This window comes from Miniopterus natalensis, chromosome 20 (assembly GCF_054644295.1).
Source record: "Miniopterus natalensis isolate mMinNat1 chromosome 20, mMinNat1.hap1, whole genome shotgun sequence".
NCBI classification, from domain to species: domain Eukaryota; kingdom Metazoa; phylum Chordata; class Mammalia; order Chiroptera; family Miniopteridae; genus Miniopterus; species Miniopterus natalensis.
Window position 1 is genome coordinate 25,546,047 of NC_142100.1, and position 21,819 is coordinate 25,567,865.

The window sequence follows — 21,819 nt, forward strand, 5'->3', positions numbered from 1 at the left end:
GAAAGTCTTCACCTGTGAAATGAGGGCTGGTGACCCCCGTCCCCTACTGGACGCTGTAAGGATTAAATGGCCCCGCGCCCATCACGTCAGCTACTTTCCCATCCGGCACCCCTCTTCCCTGCCTCCCCGCCTCCCGCTTCCCCAGTCATCGCTTCCCAATTTCTCAGATGTTACTAACACTGCTGCCAAGACCATCCCCGTTTTAATATCCAGAGTTATTCTGATTTCTTCTCCCCGCCCGCCCACACCCCCGGCGTCCTGCCCGCTCCTTTTCAACGCTGTTCCGCAGGCTGTCGTCGGGGCAGTTGGGCAAGACGCAGGAACACAAGGCATTCCGGTGGGAAAGGAAGGAAAATCGGTCCATACGTGTGCACGACATGTGTGCCTGTAGGACACGCACGCAGCTATTAGAGCTAGTAAGTGAGTTCAGGACGCAAGATCAATATACAAAGGTCGGCCGCAAGACTCCTGCGCTGGAAACTACAAAACACGGCTGAGGAATATTACTCGGCCATGAAAAGGAGTGAAGCGCCGACCCCTGCTGCGACATGAATGAACCTCGAAAACATGACGCTGAGTGAGAGGAGCCAGACACGAAAGGCCGCATCGTGTGATTCCATTGATATGAAACGCCCAGAATAGAGCTGGGATCTCGCCCTGGTCGGCTTGGCTCAGTGGTTAGAGCGTCGGCCTTTGGACTGAAGAGTCTCGGGTTCGGTTCCGGTCCAGGGCCATATACCTTGGTTGCGGGCTCAATCCCCGGCCCCAGAAGGGCCACGTGCTGGAGGCGACCAATCGGTGTGTCTCTCTCACACCATGTTTCTCTCTCTCCCCCTTCCACTCTCTCTGAAAAGTGATGGAAAAAGTCCTGACTCCAGGGCCCAGCCCTGACCTGCTCAGTGAGCATCTCGGTGTGAAAGCCAGGAGTCTGCGCTTCACCCAGACACCCCAGTGGGACCCGTGGCAGGATCTGCAGGGCCCGGTGACATGGAAACGCAGGGCCCCTTGTTCAGGAATCATTAAGAATTTCAAGATGGTGGCCACAGCGCCTCAGAGCCAGTGTGGGCCCGTCTGCGGGCGGCTGACTGGTGTTTGGGATGGGGACTCTGTCCCCAAGGGAGGGGAGTGGATTGGTTAGCAGATAAGCCCCCTCGTCAGAGAAGCTGTAGGTGGATTTGCTGGAAACACAAGAGGAGAAATCAGAGACTTCAAAAGGCTTCCTCTCCCTGCAAGAGCTCCGAGGTGGTTTGAGTCAGAACTGTGGCCAGTTGCTGAGTCATCTGCAGAGCTGTGGACGTGGGGGGAGGCAGCTCAGATCAGAAGGGGATCCTGGGCCCGGCCATCAGCTGTGCAGCTCTGACTGCTCTCGGGCTGATTCAGGCAGAGCCCGAGTTTATGAAGCGACGCAAGGACCCAGCCGGCGAGGCTCAGGGGCTGAGCATTGACCTAGGATCCAGGGGATCACCGTTGGATTCCCGGGCGGGGCACACGCCGGGGTTGCAGGCTCGATCCCCAGTAGGGGGCCTGCGGGAGGCAGCCGGTCAATGACTCTCTCACATCATAGATATTTCTCTCTCTCTCTCTCTCTCTCCCTTCTTCTCTCTGAAATAAACAAAAATATATTTTAAAAAAAGAAAAGATGCAAGGAGGCAGGGTCTCGACGGGGTGGGGGGTTGGCAGCCACTAAGAGCTCAGCCCCTGCTGCCCCGGGGGCAATGGCCCTGTCTCCCTGCAACAATCAACCTTCTACCAGGCCGACAGCCCATCCCGACAGCTCCATGTCGCCAGCCCCTGAGCCACAGTCTGTTCGGCCACCGTCCCATGCTGTGGCATAATAAATATATATTTGGTTGCTGCTCCCAGGTCCTCACACAGAGCTCCTAATAATTCCCAGAGGGATAGGAGTGTCTCTGATTTTAATGAAGCGACTCTTGCCGGCTCCCGGGTATCTTCAGGGTGGGGGCTGGTCACCTGCACAACCAGGCCGTGATCAGAAGCTTGGAACTTTCAGCCCCTCCCTCCCTCTCCGCCTTCTGGGGGGACAGGGACTGGAGATTGAGTTAAGCACCGATCGTGCCCGAGTGACGAAGCCTCCGTGAAAATCTCTGAATCACGGGGGTCGAAGAGCTTCTGGGTTGGTGACTGAACCCACCTGCCGGGAGGGTGGTGGCACAGCCCAGCTCCACGGGGCGGGAACTCCAGGGCTCAGGACCCTTCCGGGCCTCACCCCGTGCGCGTCTCCCCCTGGCTGGGCGTCCGTCTGAATCTGCCGTCACTCTTTAGAATGAACCGTGAACAGTTTCCCGACTTCCGTGAGCCGTTCTAGCAAGTGTGGGCGACCTGGGACCTGGGGCTGGCGTCTGAAGCGGTGGGGGGCCGACCCCTCATCCTGGGGGGTCCGCACCAGCTCCGGGCAGCCGGACGGAATGGACGTGTGAGACGCCGGGCGGGTGTCCGCAGGGAGCTGGGGGCCCGCTTGGCTGGAAGCCCCGCGTTCGGTGGCAGACGTGCTCTGCGGGGAGATGTTTTCTTTCATACGCCCACGTCCTTGCTGCGAGGCGGGAGGCGGGCTCTGCCTTCTCCCGAACCTGAGGCTCAGACTGTTAAAGCGTCATCCTCACGCAGAGACAGAGGTTCCATTCGCCTCACCAAGGGAGGGACAGCCAGCCCTGCGCGACCGATCCGAAGGACCGTCCCGGGAACCAGCATCTCTCCGGCCACCTCCTGAGGCTGTGGGCGGTGGGGCAAAGCGCTCAGGTAGCTGTCCAACCGGCTAATGTCCTCCGGCCAGCGAGCCGTCCCCTCGGGGGTTATCGCCAGCTGTCTGCAAGTCCCCGGGCTCTGGCACCTAATCCCTAATCAATCGTGCCAAGGCCCTGGCCGGGTAGCTCAGGTGGTCAGCATTTTGTCCTGTTACGCCAAGGTTGTGGGTTCGATCCCCGGTCAGGGCACATACAAGAATCAACCACTGATACATCAATAACTGGACAGTCAAGAAGAAGGGTAGCTGCCCACTGCTGTGGGTGTTTATGGAAAAATTGACCAGAGCATTGTCATTGGAGGTTAGGATATTTGGGGGACCTGGAGTAGAGAAGAAACCCAAGGCAGCTGCCTATCTCAGAGTCCTACTCGTCCCCCTTACATGAGAACTTGGGCAGGGTACTGTCTGTTTGGGCCTCAGGTTCCCCCAAAATAAAGACAAAAGTGCTGGTGGACCCAAGGCCAGTGACTCCCAGGCTTGTGCGTGTGGATGTGAATCACCTGGAGGCTGCACCGAACAGCAGACTGCCGGCTGCAGGCCCCCCACCTGTCTGGCTCAGGAGGCCTGGGGCCCATGGATTTGCATTCCTAACACGCTGCCCAGTGACCCAGAGACCACACTTTGAGAATCGGTTAACAGCTCCGAACTCAACCTTCATTCGGATGACCAAGGCTCTGGGCCTGGCTGTGAGGACGTCACTGCTGCAATGAGGGGGCGGGCCTTGCAGGAGCAGAGGACAGGGAAGGCAGTGGGGGCCCCCGCCGCAGGCACCCGGGTGCTTGCCCTGTGCCAACCTAAGTACCCCTGAGGCCCAGTCTCCACCCAGGCAGGGATGGAGGCGGGCAGAGTGCTGAAGAGCAGCTCGAATCTGGATCCCACCACTTAACAGCTCTGTGGCCCCTAGCAAGGGACTCGAGGACTTTCGGCGTTAGTTTCTCCACCTACAAAAGAGCAGCAGCAACTTCCATGGCCTGGCCTAAAGAAAATGCCCGATGAGTGGCTATTGCTGCTAGAATTACTGTCGTTCGCTGCCGGGCCCGTCCGGTGGGGAGACGTGGGAGAAGCAGAATCTGTTTCCACAGCACGTCCCAGGCTCCCTCAGCCACACGCCACCCGGCCCGGACGCCCAGCCGCTGATTTTAACCGCCCCCCCCCCACACACACACACAAGATCCAAAACAGATTATGAGAAAAATTCAAAATAATTTATTAAATAGGTTCCAGGGCTCCTCCAAGGAGCATTAACAACTCTCAATACAATAAATATCAATAAGTTAACATAGTTGCCACTTTCTGCCCTCACAAGGGAGTAAGAACAACCATAAATAAAATTTAAGTTCAAAGACAACAATAAATAAAATTTAAGTTCGAGGAGGGGAAACATTCTGTAAATACCAAGGCTGATCGCAGCGGGGCACTTGGGGACCTGCTGCAAGTTCACGCTCAGTCTCCACCGGGGCCCACTGAGCTCTCCCCCTGGAGCAATTGACTGACCCGCGGCCGGTGCCCAGCAGCCACGCGTCTTTGTCTGCAGGCTTCACGCGTGTTTAGCCCTTTCTAGAGGAACAGGCTCAGCGGCTACAGCTGTTTCAGGCAATTGGAAAACTCGTTTAAGACAGCCAGGACGAACCTTTTATAGTCAAAGCTGTCGGTGGGCACGGCCACGCTGGCTTCAGGCGCCCGCGGAAGGCTGAGTTTGCTGAGCTGCTGGACGATGTAGTGAAACTCGGGCTTGTCCTGGAGGAGCGGCCGGGCGGCCCTGACGTAGGGCAGGACCGCGGAGCCGTTGTGGTGCAGGCGGAGGTGCTGGCAGGCGGCGGTGAAGGACGGCAGCTGGAACCCGGTGGGCGGCAGGCCTTGCTCTTTCTTTGGGGGGGGAACAGGGGGGAGAGATGGTGACCATCAGGTTTGCTAGAAACCCCAACAGGTGACTTCTAGGTGTTTCCTCCGGGACCCGCATGGGCGAGGGCCCCCTGCCGCCACCCCCGACGTCTCGACCCCCGTAGGCTGTGGTCGTCGCAGCCCCAGGAGAAACTGAAGCTCGGCTGGTTTGCGGGGCTGGCCCAAGGCCAAGTGGCCGACCCGATTCCCACCCGAGCCAGGCAGCCGTCAGGAGGGCGGCGCTGGTGACCGCTGCTCCGCCTGGCCCCCTCCCCGCCTGGAGCCTGCTCTCGGCCGCTCGGGGATGCGGAGCTGGGGAGGGACAGGCCTCTGGCCTTCCGAGCTGCTGCTGGCTCTTGGCGGCTGTTACAGCCTCCGGCCCCCGGACAGGCCTCCAGGACGCCAGGGAGAGGTTTTCCAGCCGCACGCAGCCCCCAGACCCCACTCTCTCCCATCCCCCTTCCTGAAGGGGCTCAACTTGAGGAGCTAAGAGCCCCATGGGCCTGAACTGCCCAGTCACCTCTGCCTCCGTGTCTATAAAGCCCGGGGCTAAGGTCTCGGTGCCAGGATGGGACAGGCAGGCCCATGTCACCCACTGTTTCCACGTTTCGGTTTTTGTTTGTTTAATCAAAACAGCCTAAGAGGTTCCGTCTTGATCGCAGCCCCGAGGAAATGAGGCACAACTGACACGTGTGCAGCCTGGGACGTTCCTCCCCGAGGGGCTGGCTCAGCAGAGCCTCGGCCAGAAGCGGGCTGGGTCCCGATTAAACAGTGGACACAAGCGGGCGCCTGATCTGCCCGCTGCCCTTCTCTGTGGGGACAGAACTCTCGGTGGCCCACGTTGCTCACGGCTCGGGGTGGCCTCCCCCGCTCCTCCCCGGGCTCCTGGCCCGGTTGGTGGGCAAGGCGGGAAGCCTCATGTAACGGCACCGTGAGCCCGACGCGTGAGGGGCGAGCAAGCCCCCGAGAGCAGGTCCTACGGGCGTGAGAAACGGTCGGGGTCTGGCCGTCGGGGCTCATCTCTGCGTCTGACCCCTACCTGCCTAAAAACCCCACGGCAGCCTGTCCCTGTGCCTTCCCGGCCTATCCACAGCCCTGGCCTCAGGTCTGAAAAGAGTCCCTCCTTCTGGGGGCCGCGAAAGGCATTTTAAAGAAATGGCTTGGAAGAGAGATCCGTAGGGCACTTACGTAGCTGTCCAGAAGCTTCTGAGAGGAGACTTTCAATTCTATGATGATGCTCCGCAGGTCGCGGACGCTGATGGGAGCCATGTGGATGAACAGCACGGGCCCCATACAGCAGAGCAGGAACAGGGCGCAGCCGGTGGGTCCTGGGGAGAGAAAACGCTGCTGTGAGGCCCTCGGGCCAGGCGCAGGGCCCTGCCCGCCCAGCTTCTGCCCTGAGCCTCGGGGCCCGCCCGCCCGTCGCTCGGTACCTGGGCGGGAGACCATGGCGAGGGGGAGCAGAGCTGCTTCAGCGACAGCTCCTTGAGCCCGATGTGCTCGCCATGGCCTCCGGGTGATATATAAAGGGCCCGTCGTGAGGGAGGACAGTCAACGTTCCGCCCATGGCAAGATTATCGCTCAGCTTTTCTCCAGAAAACACTTTCAAAAATTCTGCCGCCCGAGGCTGAGTGAAAGCAGAGCTGGAAGGAAGTGCTGAGGTTACCCTCAAGGTGGGCAGATGCCTGACTCAGTGCGGGCACACACAGGAAGGCACACGCATCTTTGCCGTTTCTTCTTGGAAAGAGCTTGTCGATGTGACCAGAAGAGATGCTGAAGCCCGGGGCTGACGGGCGCGACCGCCGAGGCGCTGATGATGCAGGGGGTGCTGGCCAGCGCCCCCAGGGAATTTCTGGGGAGGGTCACAGCCGCCTCGCGTAGGCGGAGAGGGGGCCCGCTGACAAAATACGGCGGCTTCGTAAATGTCTGAGGCTCGCCCAGGCCAGCGCGAGGGGACAGCCCTGGCAGCCCCTGTGACCTTGGTTCCTCAAAGGCTTTCTCTCGCCTCTCCTGGGTCCTGAACGTCACTGGACTTGGCAGCCGCGGGCCTGGAGCCGGGAGCCGGGCTCAGGGGCGCTTTGTCCACGCCACCTGAGTGCCAGCTCTGACCAGCGCTCTCCTAGGGGCCCGGGGATGGTGGCAAAGAAGTTCGCGGAGCTGGCATCCTCGAGGGCAAGGGGCCCAACATTAATAACCAAGAAAGCATCAAGCAATAAGAAATATACAAATGGGCCCAGCCGGGCGTGGCTCAGCGGTTGAGCCTCGACCTAGGATCCAGGCGATCGGGGTTCGATTCCCGGTCAGGGCACATGCTTGGGGTGTGGGCTCCATCCCCAGTCGGCGGCGTGCAGGAGGCAGCCGATCGATGTTTCACTCACATCGATGTTTCTCTCTCTCCCCCTCTCCCTTCCTCTCTCTCTCTAAAAAATGAATTAAAAATCTTTTAAAAAACTGTCGGCCTATAAGAGATGAACCAGTGTGAGATGTGTAAGTCAGGTGTGGAGCCCGGGGCGCACCTCCATCAGCAGAACGGGGCGAGGAAGATGACTTAGCCATGAGGACTGAGAAGGTGCTTTCGAGAGGAGGGGACATGTAGGAACTCATGTCATGGAACAAGATGAAAAGCGATTTTCGAGAAGGAAATGATCGGCCCCATCTAAACTACAGCGAGGCCAATTAAGATAAAGGCTGGAGGGAGTCCCTGCGCTGGGGGACATGAGGTCATGGGGAACTTTGTGACAAGTTGAGGGGAGTTTGAACAAATCGTTGGGGGTGGAAGCCGTCTAGTGGTGGCTTGAAAAGTGAGAAAAGCAAAACCACCAGTCGCTTCACCAAAATCCCGGGAGTCAATCTTGATTCATCTCTTTGATTGGTTTACGTGGCAAAAGACTCATGGATATTTATTTCATTCTTTGAAAGGACATAAGATTCTCTCTTTGTGTTATTTCCCAGTTTTGGAGAATTTTTCTAATAACAGTAAAGATGTCCTCCTGGGGGACACTATCCACCACACCAGGTGTGTTTGCAAGGGTCACAGTCAGTACATCGGACTTCCCCAACATTAAACATGTTTTGCTCTTTTGAAGACACTGTTAAGAGAGTGCAAAGACAGGCCTAGCAGGGGAGGAAATATTTGCCAATCACCAATCCGAGAAGGGGCTCTGGAGCAGAATATACAAGGAAGTCGCCAAACTCGAATTTACGGATCAGGCAATGGTTTCTTAGAAATGACACTAAAAGCACAAGCTACCAAAGCAATGAAAGATAAATGAAACTTCATCAAAATCACAAAGTTTAAAAAATAAATATATGTCTTTATTGATTTCAGAGAGAGGAAGGGAGAGAGAGAGAGAGGGAGAAACATCAATGATGAGAGTCATTGATCGGCTGCCTCCTGCACCCCTCTTGCTGGGGATCGAGCCCGCAGCCCGGGCCTGTGTCCTGGCTGGGAATCGAACCTCCATCTCCTGGATCCTAGGTGGACACTCAGCCCCTGGGCCACACCAGCTGGGCAAAATTACAGACTTTTATTTGTCGAATGACATTGTCAAGAAAGTGGAAAAACACACCACAGAATGGGAGAAAATATTTGCCAATTATATATCTAATACAAGGGGCCGTGTATCCAAAATATATTTTTAAAACTCCTACAACTCAAGGAAAACGAACCCAGTTTGAAAGTAACCGAAGCCTTTGAATAGACATTTCTCCAAAGAAGATACACTGATGGGCAACAAGCCCCTGAAAAGATGCTGGACAGTCAGCCAGGAATCGGGGAAATGCAAGTCAGCTCGCAGGGGTCCACTCCACGCCTGCTAAGAGGGCTTTCTTTTTTTTTTGGAAAGTAAAATAATAGGAGTCGGGGAGGGTATGAAAAACAAAAACAAAAGACAGAAAGTGTATTAGTGGCTGCCAGGGGCGGGGCAGGTGGGGGCGCGGCGGGTGACGGCCTGAGGGGTGTGGGGTGTCCCTTGGGGGGAGGGCAACGCTGAAAGTCAGGCGACAGTGACCGGCGCCCCGTGAACTAAGCTGCGCCGCGAATGCACTGAACCCACGGAGCTGCGCGCCCCGCGGGCGGATTTCGGGGCGCGTGGGTCACCCGTCGGGGCGGACGCTGCGTTTCCCCAGCGCGGGGACCGGAGCCAGGGCTCCGCGGCGCAGGGCCCGGGGGCCTCTAGCGGGGGGGGGTCAGGCGACAACGGGGTCTTGGCGCTGCACCCGGTGGGTGCGCAGACGGTGGGGACCCCCAGCCCCCCAAGTCAGGGTGCCGCCCACGGAGGAGCGTCTCAGTCGGGAGGAGAAACAGCCTCCCTCCCGCTGGGAGCCGCTGTTCCCCCCGTTTTGCAGCCGCGAGCACGCGCGGGGTCGGGAGAGAAACCCCAGGTCGCGGGGGCGGAGCCCGGGCCCCCGACGCCCCGCGGGAACCGACGGCTCCGCCCGGGCCGCGGGGCCCCCAGAGCGCATGCGCGGCCGCCGCCGGGCCGCGCGCAGACCCGCGTTGCTTAGCAACCGGCAGGACGCCGCGGCCGCGTGGCCATGGAGGCGCCGGGCGGCACCGTGAGCGCCGTGGTGCGGGAGCACCTGCGGCAGCTGTGTCTGCGCGAGTTTCCGTGCGGCGCGGGCAGCTGGGTGCGGGGGGCGCGGGGACGCGGGGGCGGCGGGACCTGGGGGCGGCGGGGCCCGGGCAGGCCAGAGGGGGGCGGTTTGGGGTTCCCCTGGGAGGTGGCGGGGATCTGGGCGTTAGGGCGCAGCCCGCCCTGCGGTGGGTGCGGGGCTGTGGGGATGGGACGCTGCGGGGTGGGCCTGCGGGAGCTGACCCCGGTGGGGGGCAGGGACCCCCAAGCTGGGCACATCAGGCAGGTGCGGGCAGGGCCTCCCGCGCCCCTGGAGACCCCAGGCTCCCTGTGCGCGCAGAGCTGTCCCGAGGGCGACGCCAGGGCCTGTCCCCAGCTGGGGGGCCCTGGCCCCGAGGAGGAGCTGGACAGTGCGACGGGGCCCCTCAAACGTGCAGGAGCCTCCTGAGCCCGGCAGGGGCCCGGGGGCGCGGTGGGCACCCGGGCCGCACCCACTGGTCAGCGCTAAGGCGCAGTGGGCACTTCCTCTGCCAGCATGGACGGAGCACCTGCTGTGTGCCTGCCTGCCTGGCACCATGCCCGGCTCTAGGGTTTCACAGGGCCTCCTGGAGGCAGGGGAAGGAGAGGCTTAGACCCTGGCATGAATCCATTCCGCCTCCACTTCCAGCATCTAAAGCAGGGGCGGGGAACCTTTTTCCTGCCAAGGGCCCTTTGGATATTTATAACATCATTCAGGGGCCATATAAAATTATCAGCTTAAAAATTAGCCTGCTGGCTGGGCCGGCGTGGCTCAGCGGCTGAGCATCTACCTGTGCAGGGTCCAGGAGACGGCGGTTCCGCTCCGGTCAGGGCACATGCCGGGGCTGCAGGCCCGATCCCTGGCCCCGTCCGGGTGGGTGCAGGAGGCGACCCGTCGACGTGTCTCTCTCACACTGATGTGGGTTTTTCCTCTCTCCTTTTCACTCCCTCTGAAAAGCAATGGAAAAAATATCCTTGGGTGAAGATGAAACATAATAAAAAATAAAGGTTCTGAATTTACCGTTCAGCCCTGCCGCTCGCCTTTCCTTCATTAATAATCACGCCCCACAGATTGCCTTTGGAGCGTCCTCCTGGCTGCTAAGGCGCAAATCTCTCCTTAAATACTATTCATTTTCACGTGCATCTTCCAGGCTGCCCGCTCAAGAGCAAACTCCCAAAGGCCGGAATGGAGTTTTTTATTCTTTTTTTAAAAAATTTATTTTTTATTGATTTCAGAGAGAGGAAGGGAGAGGTAGAGAGAGATGGAAACATCTGCGATGAGAGTCATTGGCCGGCTGCCTCCCGCACGCCCCGTGCTGGGGATCGAGCCCACAACCCGGGTATGTGCTCTGGCCGGGAATTGAACCTCGATCTCCTGGATCCTAGGTCGAGGCTCAACCGCCGAGCCACGCTTTTTATTCTCTTTTCCGTTTCCCTCATCCATAGTGACACCCGTGTCTGATAACCAGGCAGAAGCACCGATCACTCATTGCCTAAACTGAACTCTTTCTCCCCGGCCGTCCTGTCTTACGATCTGTCCAGTTCCGGAGAGGACCCCGAGTCCTAAACAGAGACCTTCCCCACCCCCCGCCACAGAACAAGTCGCGCTTTCTTCCTCAAACTTGCCGGACGTGGAGGGAGCTGACCCCCCGAGAGGAGGAGGCCGGGAGCCCCGGGGAGGAGACGGTGGAGGACCTGCTGGGCCTGGTCTGCAGCCCCCAGTCGCCCTGGGCCCTGCTGGAGGGCTCCAGCGCCGAGGACCGTTTCCTGAGGGAGCTGGCCATCCGGAACCCCCTGATGCTCAAAGACGCCTTCCTCTACTCCTACTTCAGGTCCCTCCGGGTGGTAGACAAAGAGGTGAGTGCTGGGGGCTGGCCCCCGCAGACAGAGGTGCTTAGGAGACCACCCCCCCTAAAGCGGAGGAGAGCTCCCCCTCCTAATTAATCTCGGGCTGGCCCCCCGAGCAGAGCCAGCTGCTCACCTGATCTTTGTCATATGTCCTCTGCCTTCCCCGGGCGGAAGTCCGTTGTGTGTCTTAGCTCATTTCCGGAGCACCCTGCAGCAACCCTCCTGGGTTCTAGTAGAGACCTTTCACAGCGTTCACATTGATTTTATTTAATGTCCACTGAAAGGCCCAGGGTCGGGGGGGGGGCAGAGTGGGGGAGGCATAGTTCTATAGTAATTCCTGCTCCTAAAAAGCCTGCTTTGCATGTATCAGTAACAGAGCCCAAAATGTGCCTGGAAACGTGGCCTCGGACTCCCGAGCGTGCGTCTCGTTTCCTAGGGAAACTGTGAACGACGCAGTACCTGGGGGATGAAGAAGGGGAGCACCCTGTTTGCCTGGGCCCGGCGGGTGTTAGCCCCTCAGTCCTAGGCAGGCTGGCGTGGTCAGTCGCCCCAGAGAAGAGAGGCCCAGCCAGGAAGGGCCCTGATGTTTCTGAGGCCACAGGGAGCCAAGGACTCGTGGACGGGCTGGGAAGCTGCTGGCCTGACCCGCTGTGTGAAAACCACGGCGATTCCTACAGACCTTAGGGTTCACTATGGCTCCGTTAGCCACGGAGATGGGCTTCCTGCCCTCAGAGCTCGCAGTCCAACAGGGGACACGGGACACTGAGCTGGAAACCACAGCACCCATAGTCAGAGGAGGGGTGAGGGCGGGAGAGGTGAGAGGTCCCCACAATGCCCTAGACCCTGGATTCTGGCCCAACGATGCAGGAAAGGCTCACAGGAGGGGGAGGGGTTGGGTGCTGGGAGGTAACTGTGCGGACGGTTAGGGGACCGGGTAGGGGGTCCCCACCCTCTAGGCCACCAGGTTTCTGCTCCAGCGTAGCCCCTCTCACCTGAGCGCTCAGCCTCCTTTCCTTCCTTTCCAGGTGACCCTAGTGGATAAAGACCTCCTGAAATTCCCGAAGCTGGAAGAGCTGGTCCTGAGTGCTAATAAAATCAAGGAGATCGACACCGCCAATCTGCCCCCAACTCTCAAGGTAAAGGAGCCCAGGCTCCATTTCAGGCCTGTGAGCCAGCGCTGCCCAGAGGCCTGCCCCTGGCCCGCCCTTACCCGGCCCGCCACAGGCATTTTGGCCACTGTGGCTGTGGGTGAGGCCCAGCCCCAGGCTTTTCGGAGGTGGGTCACATTCCTCAAAAAATACCATCCCTATAGACTCAGCAGTTCCCTTCCCGGGCATAGCCCAGAAGAACTGAAGGCAGGGGCTCAGATTCTTGTTTGCCGGTCTTCGTAGCAGCATCAGTCACGAGAGCCCAAAGGTGGAGACCACCCCAGTGTCTATCCCCAGGCAGAGGGGTAAACACAGTGTAGTCCGGCCCTGCAGTGGAATATTATTCAGTCATGAAAAGGAGTGACCCAGGCTACAACGGTGGCTGAAACTTGAAAACATTACGCTGAGTGACAAAGGCTAGACACCTAGACACAAAAGGCCACGTGTTGGATGACCGCACCTCCGTGAAGTATACAGAAGGGACAGATCCACAGAGACAGAAAGTAGACGAGAGGAATCCCTCATCCCGGTTCTACGGTTGAACGTCAGCAAATCTCCCGGAGCTGGGAGGCTTGGAGGTTCTCAGTCCTCACCTGAGGATATTTTTTCCATCGCTTTTCAGAGAGAGTGGAGGGGGGGGGGAGAGAGAAACATCGATGTGAGAGAGACACACCCATTGGTTGCCTCCTACACAGTCCCAACTGGGGCCGGGCATCGAGCCTGCAACCCAGGTACGTGCCCTTGACTGGAATCGAACCCAGGACCCTTCCGTCCACGGGCTGACGCTCTAACCACGGAGCGAAACCGGCCAGGGCCGGAGTCCGCCCCTTTTGAAGTTAGTTCCTAGAATTCTTACACAAACACGCTGTTTATCGATAAGTTACGTATTAGTCAGCATTTACTGAAACCATATCAAAGGGGTGGTGGGTGGGCTGTGCACGTCCCCTCCCACGCTCTCCAGCAGCGCCTCCCATTTCCAATTTTCAAGTTTTCTTCACGAAAGGAAAAGAAACTTTCCAATACTTTCGTCCCGGGCTTTTACACGGGGGCCCAGGTGGACGGGAGGCTCGGGTGCCGCCTGGGCCGAGCTTCCCGGGGTGGGAGGACGGGTGCAGGGCCGTGCGGGGCTCACGGGCCCCCCGCCCCGCAGGTGCTGGAGCTCTACGGCAACACCATCACCAGCATGGAGTGTCTGTGCGCTCGCCCGCCACCGGGCCTCCAGCACTTGGGGCTGGGCCACAACAAGCTCCTGGGCCCCCTGCAAAGCGTGTACATCACCTCCCAACACTGGTAACTCGGGGGCCCCTACCGGGAGCGCAGGGAAGGGACTAAGCGTCAGATCTGGGAGATTTACTCCGGGGGCCTGAGGGGCCCAGCTTTGCTCTTTTCTGTAATAACGCCTGGCCGGCTGCTGACTCCAGACCTAAGACTGATTTCTCTGACCCGATTCAAAAACCCCACGGGAGGCCAGGGAAGGACGCGGGGCGGTGGGAGCAAGACGGACCTTGGCCGCCGGAGAGCAGGCTCGTGCGGCTTGGGCACTGCTGACACTTGGGCCGATGGCTGTCCGCGTGGGGCTGCCCTGAGCCCAGCAGGGAGACCAGCGGCGTCCCTGGCCTCCCCCGCTGGGTCCCGCAGCACCCGCCCCACGCCAGCCGTGACGGCTGAACTGTCTCCACATAGAGCCCAAGGTCCACGGGGGACAGAATCGCCCTGAGCTGAGAAGGGCGGCCCTACAGACAGCTCTCGGTGTGACTCTGTCTCCTTGGTGGGTGAGGAGAGAGAAACTGAACACCTCGGGCCCGAGCACGAGGCCGCGATTCTGGCCGTTTTCTCCCGCCGGCCGCAGCTGTCAGGGCCGCAGCCAGGAAAGGGACGGGCGCTTGGACTTCAGACGTGTCCCGCGGACAGAGTGCCAGGGGTCCCGACTTTTTATTTGGAGAATAATACCTAGGTAACCTCCTTAATGCCGAGTGTGGATTTCACGAAAACCTAGAAAACCTCCACCTCTCGCTGTTTTGAAATGGGAAGGAAGGTAGACATCAGGTGACTCAACCTTGCTCACTGTTGAAAGGGCTGATGGCCCGGCCGGCGTGGCCCAGCGGTCGAGCGTCGACCTAGTATCCAGGAGATTGGGGTTCGATTCCCGGTCAGGGCCCAGGCCCGGGTTTCAGGCTCCATCCCCCGTCGGGGGCGTGCAGGAGGCAGCCGATCGATGACTCTCATCATTGACGTTTCTCTCTCTCCCCCTCTCCCTTCCTCTCTCTGAAATCAGTAATGATAATTAGAAAAAAAAAGAAAAGGCTGATGGTGGGTAAAGTCTGTGTATTTCCCACTGACTGGCTGGCCGACATCACGGGCAGGACGGGCCATAAAAGGAGGGGGGGGAAGGGAAGAACCTGAGTCAGTCTGGGGGGGGGTGATCGTGAGAGATGGTGCCGAGGAGGTGTCTCCCCGTGTTTATCTCGCCCCTGTTCTCAGAGCTGAAATCAGTTTGCTTTCTAATCTGCTCGGCGGTGGGGAAACCCCCTGCCCCCGGCTGGCCCTCCCCCCTCCTCCGCCCTCACTGGCGGGTTGTCCTGCACCCAGGGGCCCCAAGAGATGAACCAAGCGCTTCCTGTGATCAGTTGCCAGCCTGGCTTTGGAAAGTGTCCCCCAGCTTCTGGACCCCTCGCGTCTCCTGCGTCACCTCCCCAGGCCTCCTTACTACCCCACACTCTTCCCCACCCCCCCTCCTTCCCCCACAGCCAGTCAGTCTTTGTCAGGAGCCTTCCAGATGCAGAGGCCGAGTCAGGGTCCACGGGGAAGCGGAGTCGTTTAGCCTAGAAGAGCAGATCTGTGTTGGTGGAAGTCAGGCCGAGGCAGGATGTGACAAGGGCCGTGTCCCACCTGTGAGGGTGGCAGGGGCGCAGGGAGGGGGGCAGGAGAGCCAGGAGGTCTTTCCTTCGCTATGGGGGGGGCCGGGGGCTAACTAACTTGGGTCAAGGGCGGCCCTAGGCATGCCAGTCACAATGGGCAGGCTCCCAGCCCACCCTCAGCATCAGGCCCCGTCCTGGATGCGGGGTGCGGGGGGGCGCTGGGCAGGCAGGCAGGCCTGTCCCCACCCCTCTGCTCACCTTCCAGGCCCAACCTCGTGTCCCTGGACCTGGGTTTCAACGACCTGACGGACCTGCAGGGCATGGTGGCCAGCCTCAGCACCCTGAAGCACCTGAGGCTCCTGGTGCTGCAGGGCAACCCGCTGGCCCTGGTGCCCTATTACCGCGGCTTCACCATCGACAGCCTGGCCCAGCTCTGCGTGCTGGACGACATCACCGTGTCTTCCAGTGAGAAGTACCAGTTCCGGGGGCTCCACCACAGCGGGGGTGAGCGAGCGGCCCGCCCGCCGCCTCACTGTCCCCGCAGCTCCCCATCGTCTTCCTCTGACTCCTCTCCCAGACCTGATCCCCGCGACGGGGCTTTGGGGACAGAGGGGTGGGGAGGCCGGGCCCTCCTCGGTCCCCTCCCCTCCTAGGCAAGCGAGAAACTTTCTTTAGATCAGTGTCTTCGCTTCCGAGGTGGCTCGAGATCACCCCCTTGTGGCCCCGGCCACCCGCTGCGCCGGAGCCTCCCCGCGGTCGCGGCGGTGACAGGTTTACGACGACAGCTGGGGTGACACCGCCCTGCTGAGCGGCTGCTGTCACTCCATTGTACAGATCGGGGAAAACAAGGCCCGAGCGGGGTGTCTCACCAAAAGGGGACTGGCCCAAAGTGCCCGAGTTTGAACTTGGCAGAGCTGGGACCGAACCCAAGTCCGCAGACCCCGGGGCTCAGCGGGCCCGGCCGCCTGCCCCCCCCCCCGCCCTCTTGTCCCTGCTCCCACTTCCAAACCCGCGGCGCCCCTCACTCCTGCGCCTCCCCCTGCAGACTTCCTGCCCCGTGAGGCACAGTTCGTCGTGACGATCGGGAATATCAGAGGGGTTCTGGACTCCTCGATCTTGGACCCGGAGCCGGGGCCCCAAGGGCCTTTCATCAGTTACAGCTACTACGTGACCTACGACTTTGTCGAGGATGAAGAGGGTGAAGGGAACGAGTTCGAAGGGGTGCTGGCCGAGGTGCGCCCCGGGGCTGGCCTGAGAACGTGGGGCGGGGGCTCCCGCGCAGGCAGACGGGCTCTTTGAGGCCCAGGCCCTACTCGGAGCAGGGAAGGGAGCCCCCAGAATTTCACCTCTAGACTGACCCATCCTCCAGCCCCTCCACCTCTCGTCCCCCCACCAAGAGGAAACCCAAGGCCACCACCGCCCGGGGGGAGGCGGGGAGGCCCTGTCCCATGCACAGACCCCGGGGGAAAGGCGACCGGCTTTTTTTTCACCCTCCTGAGTTCACGCGTGTGCTCGTGCTTCAGACGCTGAGTGTGTTCACACTGGCTCACACCGCGCAGGCGAGGACCTGGCCACAAGCCCTGGCCCTGCTCCCCCGTCTTCTCCCGCAGATCTTCAAGCCCTCTCCCAGCGCAGAGGAGGTCACCAAGGAGGTCACCCCCGTCACCGCCCCTGCCCCCCTCACCGCCGCTCCCCCTGACGACTCTGCCCCCGAAGAGGCCGAAGACTCCGCCGAGTCTGGGCCCACGACTGCGTCCCAGTCCCAGTCCCAGTCCCAGGACCTGGAGGAGTCCGGGGTCTCTTTCGGGTCGCTGTCCCTGCCCAGGTCCATCGGCTCTGCAGAGGAGCTGGCCAAGCTGCGGCCGAGAATGGACCTCCGGCTCTGCCCATCCCCCGGGTAAGGACGGAGGCCTGGCTGCCGGGTGGGCACCAAGGTCCCCGCCAGCCCAGACCGCGCGGCCCCTTCCCTTCCGACAGCTGAGCGCCCCCCGGAGCCCACGTGAGCCGCCGAGGCCCCTCGAAGGCGGGTTGGGCTCAGTGTTCAACTCTTTCCTGGAGTCCCAACCTCCCGCCCAACCTGCCGCTGCATCTCCTCCCCGAGCGGCCGCGGTTCCCTGAATGCTTGAGCTTCCCCGGCTCCCGAGAGGGAACAAGCCCCTTTCATTCCCTTTAGGGTGGAAACCTTTCGGGCTTAGCGTTTCAGTTCATCTAGAACTGATTCTGGCATCTGGCGCGAGGCCTGGATCTTCCAGCCCGAGGGCCAGGTCCTTTCTTGGCTCCTTAAGTCCAGTCGCCTCCATGCCACGGGCTTCACGTGTCACCGTTCGCCTTCCTTGCTAAAGGCTTTTTTTAAATAAAAGAAAACTGAACTTTATCTTCTTAATCATCACCTGAGGGTCCCCTCCCTTCTCTAGCGCTGAGTCACAGTCTGAGGTGTGGTGACCCCACCTCTGCGCCTCCATCGACAGACTTGGTCGCGGAGGGTAATGCTCCTGTGGAGGTCGGGCTGCGGGCGCCTGTTCGAGCCCCAGTGCTCTTCTGAGTGTCGTGTGGACGTCCCGCTTCTCTCCCAGGGCCGTCCCCACACTCCCTTTGTCCAGCCCCTGACTCCCTGAGCTCCTCCTGGCACCAGAGAATCAGTCGGTAACAATTCAGGGAAATCCAAACAGTTCTACTCCTACTTTGCTGGAGTTTTTAAAAACTTCAGATTTGCCCGGCTGGCGTGGCTCAGCGGTTGAGCGTCGACCTAGGATCCGGGAGATGGTGGTTTGATTCCCGGTCAGAGCACATGCCCGGGTGGCGGGCTCGATCCCCAGCAGGGGCGTGCAGGAGGCAGCCGATCCATGACCCTCTCATCATTGATGTTTCTCTCTCCCTTTCCCTTCCTCTCTCTGAAATCAATAAAGACATTAAAAAAACAAACCACAAAACAAAAACCCCTCCTGATTTCTTCCCGGTTGGTTTCCATCCACGGTTCAGTGCACCATCGGCCCCTGAAGAAAGTCCCCACGAGACGTCCACCGTCCGCCTCCTCCACTGTGCCGTGTCCCTTCCCGGCCTCCTGGCCCCAGCCCCACAGCCTTGCCCCTGGCCCTGGGTGATGACGCCCTGGGTTTACGTCCCCTCCCAGGACAGTCCTCTTCAGCACCGTCCGCAAGCCCTGGACCGATGTCATCCCCTGCAACTACGAGATGCAGCACACGCTCAGGGACCTGGTGCCGCTCAAGGCCTTCCTGATGGCAGGGACCACTGTGACCATCGTGGAGGAGAAGGTGGGAGACACGCTGCCCCTCCCGTTCTGGTTTCCCGTCAGGGTGCCCCAAGTCCCGCTCCCTCGTTAGCGGGGGCTCAGCCCCTTTCCAGAACGATCCCAGCCAGCCCCAGCGTGGCCGGGGCTCACGCAAGGCCGCCTTGCTGTCCCCCTAGATCCTCTCCTGGCCCGCGGTGCCACCTCCCGTCGACACTCCCTTGCCTGCCAAGAAGGGAAAAGGCGAGAAGGCCCAGAAAAAGAAAGAGAAAGACAAGCAGGGGAAAGACAGCGACGACAAGGAGGCCAAAGGAAAGAGAGAGAAGGTACTGCTGGTCCTCGGCCGCGGCGGGGGGCCCTGGGCCCTGGGCACGTCCCTGCCAGGCCCAGTCACTCTCCGGGCCTCTCGTCCCAGGAACAGAAGGCGCTGAAGAAGAAGAGAGGGCTTTCTAAGGAGCTCCGCCAGGACCCCCCCGAACTGCGGGTGCTGGGCAGTGGCTTAGTGGTCCTGGAGCCCCTGCTGGCCGGGGAGCCACTTGTGTCAACCCTGTGCAAGTTTGGGGTGATCCGCACCTTGGAATCCGACAGGCTGACGTTTCTCAGGGTACCGTAGAGCCCCTGCCGCACCTCCCCCCCCCCCAAGAAGCCCTAGCATCCGCAGGGCCCCCGAAGGCACAGGGCAGCCAGGGAGGAGAAGGGCCTCTCCCAAGGTGGGGGCAGGGAGGGCCTCGGCTCTGGGGCACTGGCATGTCCGCAGCCTTCTCAGGTGCAAGGAGCCAGGCAAGAGGCAGGTACGGCCCACTCCTCCCTAGGAGGCCCTGCCCTACACTGGCAGGGGTGGGAGCGGCCACGAGACGCAGGGGAATCTGCACCCGCCCCTTCCCCAGCGTCCCCCCCTCTCCGTGAGAGGCTCATTCGGTGGTTCTTTCTCTCAGGATTCCAAGAATAAGAAAGGTAAAAAAGGTAAGAGCCAACGGCGGCGCCCGAGGGCAGGCAGTGTTTGCCGAGGGCCTGTCTTCCCCTGCGGGGGCTGTGATAACGGCCCTACAGCCTGGGCGGCTCCTAACCACACACATTTCTTGCAGCTCCGGAGGCTGGGAGGTCCAAGACCAAGGTGCCGCTGCTGTCAGGTAAGGGCCCTGTTCCTGGTCCACAGCCAGGGCCTTCTCACTGTGTCCTCACCTGGCAGCTGAATTTTCTCAATGAAAACAATTCACCTAAAAAATGTGTAAGCTAGGTGTACTATGTCCATGGACCAGGAGACTGAATATTGTTAAGATGTCGGATTTCCTCAAATTGACCTAGAGATGCAACGCCATCTCGGTCACAACCCTAGAGGGATTTTGTCGTCGTAGAAATCCACAACCCGCTTCCGACGTGCATATGGAGATGTGAGGGGCCTGGGGTCGGCAAAACAACTGAAAAAGCACACAGGACTTGCACTGCTGGACTTCAGGGCCACACGGATACTGACGTGTGATTTGTGATGGGGCTGTGGGGTTAAGATGAATGATCTTGAAATTATTTTTGGTTACATTTTTGCAAATCTCTCTCCACCTTGGGCTGAGTGTACGAATGAACGTTTTCGTTGCCCGTCCTGTTAAAACCCACCGGGCTGCCCTGCATCTCCAGATGCATGACTCTGACCTGCACACAGCCCGTCACACCAGACACTGCTTCTTTGTAAAATGCCGGTTCGCCGAGTTATGCAGATCTTCCCATGCCTGGGCCCATTTCATACCTTTTCCAAAAGTCACACTCGCTCCTGTCACCACCCGTAGCATGAGTTCAGCCTGAGCGCTGGGAAACCGAGTTCGCGGTGGCGCAGGCGATGCTCAAACACTCTCGTTTCTATTTGAAGGCTCAAGTGCTACCAATTTACTTCTCAAAATGCTTTCAGTTGTTTTCCCTGAAGTCCCAGGCTTACCTCATGCGCTTTTAAAAAAACAAAAACAAAAAACACCTGCCAAATACTCACGTCTGAACCACAGCCTTGGGAAACGGGGGTCCCCCGGTGAAACGTGACTTCGTTTTACTCGTAATTACAGAGCCTGAGTGCGCGACGGGCTCCCCCGGGGCGCACGCGGGGCCGGTCTGCGTTTTGGGGACGGTCCGAGCCCGGCCGCCCGCCCGTGTCCGCTGACCAGTGCGCGTCCTTGGTCCGCAGGGCACGAGAGCGACTACCAGCCGGAGCCGCTGACCGTGGAGGTGCAGATCCAGCTGAACCAGTGCCGCTCGGCCGAGGAGGCGCTGCGGACCCTCGCGGTGTAGCCGCAGGAAAGGCCGTTCTGCGGACCCTCGCGGTGAAGCCGCAGGAAAGGCCGTTCTGCGGACCCCCGCGGTGAAGCCGCAGGAAAGGCCGTTCTGCGGACCCCCGCGGTGTAGCCGCAGGAAAGGCCGTTCTGCGGACCCTCGCGGTGAAGCCGCAGGAAAGGCCGTTCTGCGGACCCCCGCGGTGAAGCCGCAGGAAAGGCCGTTCTGCGGACCCCCGTGGTGAAGCCGCAGTAAAGGCCGTTCTGACGCCCCCCCTGGTCCCGCGTCAGTGTGGCCGCCGCGCGTCGGGGCGTCGGGGGGCGGGGGTCACGCGGTGGGAGGGGCCCGCCCCGCCCCCGCCCAGAAGCCCCCCCACGGGTGGGCGTGGTGACCGCGCCGCGCCCCCGGGCCCCGCCCCCGCCCGAGCGGAGCCAGGTGCGCGCCGCGGGTGCCCGGGTCCCCGCTCGCCTCGCTCCTCCGCGCCCGGCCCGCCGCGCGGCTCAGGTAGGAACCCGAGGGGCGCCGGCTGCCGGTGCCTCTGTGCCCCGCGCGCCCCGTCTGTCCCGGGGGGCCGGACCCCGCCCGGGCGGCGCTCGGCGTGGCCGCGGCGGGCTCGTGGGGGCGGGCGGGCGGCCTCCCGCTGCCCCTCGGCTCCGGTTCGCCCCCGGTTCGCCCCGCCGCGGTCACAGCGGCCGCGCCCGGCGTTGGGGACGGAGCCTGCCCGCCCCGGGCGCCTCGACGGGCGGCGCTGCTCGTGCGCTCAGGCCGGGAGGGGCGTCCGCGCCCCGCAGCAGCGCTGTGAAGACTCGCGTGGGAGGAACGAACCAGCCTGCGGCTGTTTGCCTGGTCGTGGCAGGTCGGGCCGGCTGTCACCCGGAGACAGTGTCAGACCCGCAGGCTCGGGGTGCGCAGTAGGGAGGGAGAGCCCCTTCGCGGGTGCTGGCTGGGACGCCCCGGGGGGGGGCAGAGGCTGGCCGGCCACTGCGGTGCGGACTGCTGTGGGGGCCCGCGGGGTTTGGGCACAGTGGGGGGGGCATTGGGGCCCCACAGCCCAGCGCGGGCGCTGAGAGGTCCACAGAACCTCGCCGCTTGCTTTGTCCCTCTCGCTAATCGGCACCGCCCCCGCCCCCGCGGCCCCCGCCCCCGCGGGCCCCCCGCCCCGGGAACCCGTCCGGCTCTCCCCCAGGGAGCCACCCTGTGTCCCGGGCCTTCAGGCCACTTCCAGCGGGTC

General features: G+C 61.1%; 2 protein-coding genes across 2 annotated transcripts; one reads left to right on the forward strand and one right to left on the reverse strand.

The window, feature by feature from the left end:
* Positions 1-4,339: 4,339 nt before the first annotated feature.
* Positions 4,340-6,091, reverse strand: IL31 (interleukin 31). Its single transcript, XM_016219021.2, has 3 exons — positions 6,076-6,091; positions 5,831-5,970; positions 4,340-4,627 (listed from the first exon to the last, which is right to left on the reverse strand). The coding sequence occupies exons 1-3, from the start codon at positions 6,089-6,091 to the stop codon at positions 4,340-4,342; spliced, it is 444 nt and encodes a 147-aa protein (XP_016074507.2).
* Positions 6,092-9,178: 3,087 nt separating this feature from the next.
* On the forward strand, positions 9,179-20,606 carry LRRC43 (leucine rich repeat containing 43). The gene is made up of 12 exons (XM_087828821.1): positions 9,179-9,271; positions 10,831-11,091; positions 12,108-12,218; positions 13,381-13,520; positions 15,354-15,592; positions 16,134-16,321; positions 16,699-16,985; positions 18,219-18,360; positions 18,515-18,661; positions 18,775-18,939; positions 19,271-19,333; positions 20,511-20,606. The coding sequence occupies exons 1-12, from the start codon at positions 9,179-9,181 to the stop codon at positions 20,604-20,606; spliced, it is 1,932 nt and encodes a 643-aa protein (XP_087684947.1).
* The last annotated feature ends 1,213 nt before the right edge of the window (positions 20,607-21,819 follow it).